This window comes from Triticum aestivum, chromosome 6A (genome assembly GCF_018294505.1).
Source record: "Triticum aestivum cultivar Chinese Spring chromosome 6A, IWGSC CS RefSeq v2.1, whole genome shotgun sequence".
Taxonomy (NCBI): Eukaryota; Viridiplantae; Streptophyta; class Magnoliopsida; order Poales; family Poaceae; genus Triticum; species Triticum aestivum.
The window spans coordinates 389,650,666-389,659,386 of NC_057809.1; the positions used below are offsets into that span (position 1 = coordinate 389,650,666).

The window sequence follows — 8,721 nt, forward strand, 5'->3', positions numbered from 1 at the left end:
CACTAGTAGTAGCTTGCATTTGAAAGAAAAAATCAACACATATGCCTCAAATTACTTTTTGCTATGAGACATCTGTATCCATATGCCATCATTGTACATGCCCTTAGAACTGGGGTTCGAGTCCAACTAAAAAAAGAGAAAACAACTCAAAAAAAAAAGAGAAAAAGAAGAAGAAGAAGCAGCGGGGTCTGAGACTGACACGACGCGCAACCGTCTTTTTTATGGCTGAGTCGAGCGTTGGACTGGTGCACCGGCTCCACCAACCCCATCAAAGATCCAGCCCACCCGATCCGACCCGCGCCGCTCCGCTATAACTCGCCGCTCCCCACCGCGGATCGAGCGAACGCTCAAGCCAACCCAGCAAGCACCATGGCCGGCACGTGCGCCCACGTCGAATTCCTCCGCGCGCAGCCGGCGTGGGCGCTGGCCCTCGCGGCCGTCGGCCTCCTCGTCGCCGCCCGCGCCGCCCTGCGCCTCGCCCTCTGGGTCTACGCCGCCTTCCTCCGCCCCGGCAAGCCCCTGCGCCGCCGCTACGGGCCCTGGGCCGTCGTCACCGGCGCCACCGACGGCATCGGCCGCGCCATCGCCTTCCGCCTTGCCGCCTCCGGCCTCGGCCTCGTGCTCGTCGGCCGCAACCCGGACAAGCTCGCCGCCGTCTCCGAGGAGATCAGGGGCAAGTACCCCAAGACCGAGGTCCGCACCTTCGTGCTCGACTTCGCTTCCGAGGGGCTCGCCGCTGGGGTGGAGGCGCTCAAGGACTCCATCCGGGGCCTCGACGTCGGCGTGCTCGTCAACAACGCCGGGGTCTCGTACCCGTACGCCCGCTACTTCCATGAGGTGGACGAGGAGCTCATGCGGAGCCTCATCCGGGTCAACGTCGAGGGGGTAACGCGGGTCACCCACGCCGTGCTCCCGGGCATGGTCGACAGGAAGCGTGGCGCAATCGTCAACATCGGCTCCGGTGCTGCCTCTGTTGTGCCGTCCGATCCACTCTACTCCGTCTACGCCGCCACGAAAGCGTGAGTACTAACCTTCTTCTTCTTCTTCTTCTCGATCGAAATTACTACTGTACTTAATTTGCTCTGCGCGTACTACATACTATGGCATACCATGTTAAATGTTCGTGCTCACAGATGGTGGTAGCGGAAGCAACCCCTGCGAACAGAGGGCACTACTTTCTTGCCTACCTGTACTTGATTTAGAAATTTTAGATGTTTGTTAGGATCCGGAAGGAGCTATGCTAGGAAGAATTGGGATAGGGAATCGAACAAGCACTTTCGGTGTGACTTGTTAGCTCGCGTGTCATACTCATGCCAGATTCTGGTGCTAGTCTTGGATTTAGATGTGTAACAAACTGTTAGGATAGTTTGCTTGATGTATGTCTTCAGTTCAGACCCTGTCCAGATCGGTTACTAAAATATTTTAGTGAATTGTCATTCACAAATTATGACTACATTGACAGCAGAGAGAATACTAATTTGTTTTTGTTTTCAGGTACGTTGACCAGTTCTCAAGATGCCTCTATGTTGAGTACAAGGGCAAGGGCATTGATGTGCAATGCCAGGTAACAACTAGTCTCTCGTTCTTTTATCTTTCTGTTATCTGCTTTCTTTAACTCAGTTGCTGTCCTTTTGTGGTTAATAACTGTTTGTTATAAAATGAAAGTAGCTGGGTTGTCTAATTTAGCTAATTTATATGTCTGGACAACTGAAATTTCAACTGAAACAACAAAACACATCACCTTTGGTGAATGTAAATAGTATATATTTTGTGATACAATCAATCGAATGCGACAAGCAGGTTCTGAATTTGTTCTAATAAGGATATGTTCTGACTTCTGCGTTACTTATAGATCAGACTAGATAACAAACAAGGCTTTGCGAGAAAAATTACCATGTCTCATCTTCAACTGAACTAATGAAGCATGTATTTCTATCTTATCATGCTATACCTACCTTTTGCTGCTGCTTATTGATCATCTGAGAATTCAGTCCCTAAGTGCTCCGTCCTTGCTCAAGGAGATATGTTGATAGATTATTTATGCAATGAGAAATGAGTTAAATACCAGTATCATGATGATGTTAGCACGTGATTCATATTTGTAGTCCCTTGGAGGATCCTTGAAAGTCTACCGAGAACTACTCATTTGAATTGTTTCGCCCTCTCTGTTGTTTTAGGATGTTGTTTTTTTATACGAGTTGCTGAGCTCTAACTTAACTCCTGCGATCTGTTCAGGTGCCCTTGTACGTGGCGACAAAGATGGCATCAATCAGGAGGTCTTCCTTCCTTGTGCCATCCGCGGACACCTATGCTCGTGCTGCTATTCGCCACATTGGCTATGAGCCGAGGTGCACACCGTACTGGCCACACTCTGTTCTGTGGTTCTTGATCTCCCTTCTCCCAGAGTCACTTGTGGATAGTACACGCCTCAGCATGTGCATCAAGATCCGCAAGAAGGGGCAGGCTAAGGATGCCAAGAAGAAAGCGCAGTGATGATTCCGCTGCTAGTTCATTGTTGAGATCTGCCATGTTTCTTCATTATGTGTAATGGACTAGTACTTGTAGCTCTGTTGTCGGCATTTCAGTATCATTACCTTCCCATCACACTAGGTTGAGACTGTTGTTGTTCGTTCCACGGTTACGAAAGCACAAGCCTGTAATACTTTATCTCCAAATGAATGTAACGCCAGCTGCACTAAAGGTGAAAATGAAACTAACTAAATTTTTTGCTGGCTTCCTATGATTATTTTGCATCTTTGTCTAGCTGCTTGTTTTTTGCAATTATAATGTTCTTCTAGAATGGTGTTCCTTCCTTTAGCTGCAAATATAATTTGTAGAACATTGCTATGCAACCTAGGCTTTGAGCCAGCCGGACTTCATATCTTCAATTCTCTGTTCATATTTAGTCAAGACTCATTAGTGCAACAATCATGAAGAAAAAAAAACAACTACTGGATATTCGTGTTTGTAATTTATTTAGTGCAACATTCATGTGAAGGCACCAAAATAACACAAACTCGAATGAATGATCCTCAAATTTGGACTCATCCTATTTTCAGTGTAACACCATTTTGGTGGATAAAAGCTAATAAAATCCACATAAATCGACATTTTTGAGATAAAAAAACGAGGCGAACTTTGCTTTCTAAAACATGGAGCTTTGCAAGTTTGCAATATATAACCCATACACTAGAGTCAGCTCTCTGCACAAAGTTAGTGAAAATCAACTCAGGAAACACATATGGACAATGGCGATCTTCTCTTCACCGCTTTTTTGAAATATTACGCAACACCAGCGTCGTTTGTGAGCTGCGCCTCTTGATCACCTCCTCGGATGCTTGCCGTCTTCCCCATCGATCTCTGGCTAAGCATTCGAACAAGACCGCTTCTGAGCTTCTGAAACTGTGATCCACTGACAGATCGGCTGCCGCCCATTGCCCTCTCCAGCTCCTCAGAAAGTGCTTTCACTAGGTCGTCGAAACGGCGCTTGAATGTCGGGTATCTTGATATCGACTTTGTGATCCCTTGCAATCTAGCACAAGATCGAAATAATTACAAAACAAAAATTGGTGCATTTCCCTTTTGCAAATGGGGAGAGTGGTGGGCAGAAGTACCTCCGAGCAAATGCATCTATTTCTGCTTGTTTTCGCTCATTCAGGGATGACAAATGCGGAAGAGTCGCCTTGAGGCGCTTCGGGTCGCTGATCAACAGTACGCGTTTCTGAAGGTACGCCTCCTCCTCTTCTGTAAAATTCTCGGCTTTGATTTGATCTTTGATGACCATCAGAGGGTCAAAGAACCAATCAAATAGTGTATTCTTAGGCCTGTTGTCAGATGTTATTTCACAGCCATCTCCTGCAAATTGCACAGGGCAAGTCAAGCTAAGCCATAACGACACCTCTTGAATGGAGAAGAAGACCTATTTTTACTCACTGAGAATCAGGCCATCGGAATCAGCCTTTGCAGATCGTAGGAGTGCATTGAGAATAACATATGCTGGCAAACCCACATTAAGCACTCCGCTGCCGCCTTTGCCTGACTTTGTTTCTTCGATATCTTTCGGTGTTATCACTCCTTCAGCGACCAGAGCCTCGCCACGGTGGTGACACTCTTCGAATAGGTGATCTAGCAACTATACAACATTATAAATTATTAAACTGCACAAATTTAAGCCAATTGAATTGTAGCCTGCCTTGCAAAGTAAATTCGAAATGGCAAGATTAATTAGCACAATGTAACCTTTCAAAGTCTAAAACAGGCGCCATTCCCAGCATATAAGAATACATGGAAGGTACTCCCTCCGTTCGGAATTACTTGTCTCGGAAATGGATGTATCTAGAACTAAAATACGTCTAGATACAGAGTATATATCAACCAAACGGCAGCAACAAAATAAAATTGTGCAGTGAACACAGAGTAAAAAAATCTCTCGAAGCCAGGAAAAATTCACCTTAAATGGATTGAACTCATCAAAGCTACTCTTAAATGATGTAACCCGTGCTGGAGCTTTCTTTCCATCTTGCTTATCCCTGAATGAGGCGGGCCTTGACAGCGGGCCACGGGTACTTTCCACGGAAGCTTCATTCTTCTGGTATACAAACCTAGGCATGATTTTCGTGTTAACTCGGTTTATTCAGAAGGGACAACGCAAGGAGAATAATGCAATATGAAATACATCATTTGTACCTAGGAAAGCAAGATCCTGGTGCCATGTCAAGTACATCATTTGTATACTCATCAAAGATGGATACTGATGATATTGCATAAGATAGTCCCATGAAAAGAGAGGATTCCTGGCACATCAGCAAGATTGTAGGAGTAAGCTCCGTGGCTTCACCTTTGATACGTCAGTGCAGCTAATGCTTGACGTTGGAAGTAAAAATATTTTTGTTTCCTGTTTATACCTGATAAACCACAATGGCAGCATATGCGCCTAGAGGAACACTGGAGATCATGGAGGCTAGGAAGGCTCCTAAAACAGCAAATGGCCAGAGAAGAATAGCCAGACCAGCGAATGGCACACACGCTGTCTCAAGGAAAGGTCCTTCTCTGCCAACCAGATCTTCAATCAGTCGCTTCCATCCTTTAAAAAGCATCACAGGGAACTTGTACAAGGCAATTGCTGTGAACATTATCCCATCCATTAAGAGTCCACATGCGGCAGCGAGTACTGCGCCAGGAATATCAAGCACTCTGGGAAAATGCAGAGTTAACTGTTTGAATTTGTTCAACAAAATTCTTCGAGAAAAAAAGATACATAGGGTATTCAAATATAGCATGGTGGAATTTCATTTGACATGGCAAACTTCACATAGAAATTATTCTTTACTTCACCGCAATCCTGAAATGTTTGTCCATAGCAAAAACAAATGCACCATATAACAAAAGAACATAATAATAATTACAGTGACACATATAATGATATTAGCAATTAGCATCCCTATATGAAGGTTCCATGATTCCACGCTTACAATTACATATTTAATAATACAATTGCATATTTAATAATACAATTGCACTACTCAAGTTAGTCCTAGGAACTCATGGAGTTTGTCCAAATATCAGATGGAAAAGCTAGCACAGAGAAATTTGCAGCCTTCTTGGATAGAAGAGAAATAGCTAAAAATAAAAGAAGCAAGCAAACCTTATTTCAAATGGTTTTCCACCAGGAGGTTCGTGGAACCGTAGATCATCCATATATGCAAGATATGAATGGAATAGCATGTCTTTCAGGTCCCTGACTACTGTACAGCCTCCTGTGATAGTGCTCCATGTTCCATCCTGCATTTCAATTTAGCTACTCATGTAAAACAAGCACTCCCTTGTTTTTTATGTAGGGAATATTTGACCGGCCAATTTTTTAATTTGAGCGTGAATTTCTTGTACAGTATTTTGTTAATAGATACAAAATTACAAACATAATAAATTGATTTTGAACAATAATCCAACAGTACTAATTTTCTGTAACATAATCCACATATTATTGGATTTATTGTTGGCCCCAACATGGATTTTGACAATTGAAAATTTGAGAGGTGCTTAAACAGCATAATTTCAAAGTAGCACCATAAAAAGTAAAATCATGAACATACCACAAAGCAATGAACGAGTGGCCTTTTTTTTCCTTCACCGAGTGCATCAAATGTGGCCATTACTGGTGCTAGAAAGCCGTATGCTAACCCAGCAAGTACGCTTCCAACGATGCCAACTATCAGCCACAAGACTAAAATCCCAGATACAGAAATAAGAAGCAGCAGCTTCACAACAGGTCCCACCAGCTTGGTTCTGCCTTCATGAAAAAGGGGATCAGTGGTCAGCAACTCAGCACATCTATCTACATAGATCCATTGCATGATATTTTCTTTTCAGATAGATTTGTACAAAACTGTGAACGCTACCTTATGATGCAGTAGTACGTCCAAATCACATGCATAGGCCATAACCCCAGGACGAGTGCAGAAATACCGATCGCTATAATAAGCCAGGCCCATGGGCCAAACAGAACACCTGGATAGGCAAAAGCAACAAGAACACAGGATTAGCAAATCAGATTATGAAACAACACATGTGTAGCAAAATGGCAACTTTGATTTCTGGAAGTAACAAATTTCGATCACCCTTGCGTTCATTTACTTCCAATACCACAGTTACATATCTTTCCTTTGATATGACTTGAATTGTCAGTTGCAATGACCAGTAGCAACCCGTTATATTGCACATACAAAAGTTGAAGCAGGGAAAATGGCTTAAAGTCCAAAGTGCACATGATCATTTTCAGAAACAAGAAAGAAAACTCATTATCGTATATTACCTCCGTTCCGAATTACTTGTCTAGATACATTCATTGTAAACAAATCTAAGACAAGTAATTCGGGGCGGAGGGAGTACTACAGAAGACCTGTGAATCTGGCCAGCTGATGTTTCATTTCAGGAAACATGCCTACAGCCAGCTAATATGAACTCTATTGGTTCCATCACTATTGAAGCCAAAAGTACCACATAGGGTCGTTACTATATATGGAATATGTACAACAAGTATTCACTTCTAGATTCCATAATGAGAATTTGTGGAATGCTCCAAGAAAGTAAAAGAACAAAGCCTCTTCATACAAGATAACAGGGTGATCAACACAACACAAGCAAAGCAACCACAAGATGGAATGAAGCCCAAATACTTGAGACAAATAACTCTTTAATTTATCATTCTGCATTCTAAAACAAATAAATGTATCAAACATAGACAAGCAGGTACTGATGTGTAAAATTGCCATCCTATGGTCATATGAGAAAATAACATGTGATGCAATTCCAATCCATAGTACTTTCTTAGGCCAGCAAAGAGAAGCGAAGTGAAGTAATAGACAGGAGCAGGCGTTGTGGTCACCTTTGATGATCCCCAGGAGAAGAAGGCCACAGAAGAAGGGCAAGAACTTGAAGCAGCTCCAGACAGAGGCCCGGAACCCAGCCGATGGCTCCATGACAAGCTCGGTCAACTCGAGACTCTGCTAATTCCCCTTGTATTCCCTTCAAGAGCAATCAACGCTATCCAACCGCACGAACTTGGCAAGACGGCAACAGAAGAATGAGAAAACTAAACTGAGCTTGCTTCCAGGAAGAATTTCCAAGAACCGTTAGCACTTAGCAATCAATCCCAAGGCCGAAGAACCGGCAAGATATGCAGAAGAAAGCGGGCTGTGCTGACTGCTATGGGTGGTTGGGGTTCGGCAAGAGCAGGCGGCGGCCTGGGGATTGGCGGTGGGTACGGGCGGTTAACTAAGTAAACAAGAATCAGCGCCAAAGGGGAAGCGAGAAAACTAGCAATAAATCGAGAAAAAAGTGGAACTGGCTTCGCAGCCGCAGCCGCAGCCGCCCTGTGCTGTCACTGCTGTTTTGGCTGTGCCCTGAGAGAGAGAGAATCTGATGCTAAGCCACTGGCAGGGAGGGAGGCAACTGGAGCAGAGCAGAGGTTGCTTGCTCTTGGGGCTGCGCGATTCAGATTGTTAGTTTAATACGGAGATTTGGAAAAGGAAAGGAGCCCAGATGGTTTGCTGGTGGGGTGCAGGTTGCAAGGGGGGAGGAAGACGAAAGGGACGGGACAACGAATGGTCACACAGATTCGTGCGTAGTTGTGGCTGCTAAGGGCCAGTTCTTTTGCAGCTTATTTCAGCTTATTGTGAAAATAAGCCAAAAGTCCAAAAAAACTCATTTTAGGGATGGAGCTTAACTTATTTCCCCAGCCCTTCCCTTCACAATGGAAAAAAGCTGGGGGTATGGCAGCTTCCCGCAGCTTCTCGCGGCAATCACTTAAAAAACGAAACGGTATATTCCTTTGCCCTCGCACTTGAACACAATTACGCAGGAAATGCCACCGCGCCCCTCCAGTGTACCAGCCCCGAAGAAAAATTGCTCGCAACGCCCCGCGCCCCTGTCGTCCCTCTCCTCCCGCGATTAGGGTTTCCCCGCTGCCACCGCCTCCAGCCGCCGGCGGCCCCGCCTCAAGCCACCGTCCGCTGGCCGCGCCTCAAGCCGCCGCCCGCTGGCCGTGCCTCAAGCCGCCGCTGCCAGACCCGCCTCAAGCCACCGCCACAGACCCCTTTGTCAAGCAGGACGGCTGCCCGCTTCCGGCGCCGTGGACGTCGGCTTCCGAGCTCGACTGGATGGACGCCGACCCCCTTCTCCGCTGATATCGACGGCGGCTGCTCCTCCCCGATGCCCCACTCC

The 8,721-nt window shown here is 45.3% G+C and overlaps 2 protein-coding genes across 3 annotated transcripts; one reads left to right on the forward strand and one right to left on the reverse strand.

Annotated features, from left to right (window-relative positions):
- Positions 1-278: 278 nt before the first annotated feature.
- LOC123127617 (very-long-chain 3-oxoacyl-CoA reductase 1) lies at positions 279-2,738 on the forward strand. Its single transcript, XM_044547372.1, has 3 exons — positions 279-1,019; positions 1,495-1,564; positions 2,236-2,738. Exons 1-3 carry the CDS (start codon positions 370-372, stop codon positions 2,491-2,493), a joined length of 978 nt encoding a protein of 325 aa, XP_044403307.1. The 5' UTR covers positions 279-369; the 3' UTR covers positions 2,494-2,738.
- A 288-nt stretch (positions 2,739-3,026) lies between these two features.
- On the reverse strand, positions 3,027-8,127 carry LOC123127616 (uncharacterized membrane protein At3g27390). 2 transcript variants are annotated; one of them, XM_044547370.1, is made up of 10 exons: positions 7,385-8,127; positions 6,399-6,507; positions 6,093-6,285; positions 5,645-5,781; positions 4,905-5,193; positions 4,687-4,793; positions 4,451-4,601; positions 3,934-4,132; positions 3,615-3,855; positions 3,027-3,532 (listed from the first exon to the last, which is right to left on the reverse strand). In XM_044547370.1, exons 1-10 carry the CDS (start codon positions 7,476-7,478, stop codon positions 3,283-3,285), a joined length of 1,770 nt encoding a protein of 589 aa, XP_044403305.1. In that variant the 5' UTR covers positions 7,479-8,127; the 3' UTR covers positions 3,027-3,282. The 2 variants fall into 2 exon arrangements, with proteins under 2 accessions (XP_044403305.1, XP_044403306.1); XM_044547371.1 differs by having other exon boundaries at positions 6,093-6,289; positions 7,385-8,125.
- Positions 8,128-8,721: the final 594 nt, after the last annotated feature.

Coding starts and splice junctions, on each gene's coding strand:
- LOC123127617 (XM_044547372.1), top strand. CDS start 370: ATGGCCGGCACGTGCGCCCACGTCGAATTCCTCCGCGCGCAGCCGGCG. Junction 1,020..1,494: donor GTCTACGCCGCCACGAAAGC/GTGAGTACTAAC, acceptor TTTTGTTTTCAG/GTACGTTGACCAGTTCTCAA. Junction 1,565..2,235: donor GCATTGATGTGCAATGCCAG/GTAACAACTAGT, acceptor CGATCTGTTCAG/GTGCCCTTGTACGTGGCGAC.
- LOC123127616 (XM_044547370.1), bottom strand. CDS start 7,478: ATGGAGCCATCGGCTGGGTTCCGGGCCTCTGTCTGGAGCTGCTTCAAG. Junction 5,782..6,092: donor CACTCGTTCATTGCTTTGTG/GTATGTTCATGA, acceptor ATTGAAATGCAG/GATGGAACATGGAGCACTAT. Junction 3,856..3,933: donor TTCCGATGGCCTGATTCTCA/GTGAGTAAAAAT, acceptor TGCAATTTGCAG/GAGATGGCTGTGAAATAACA.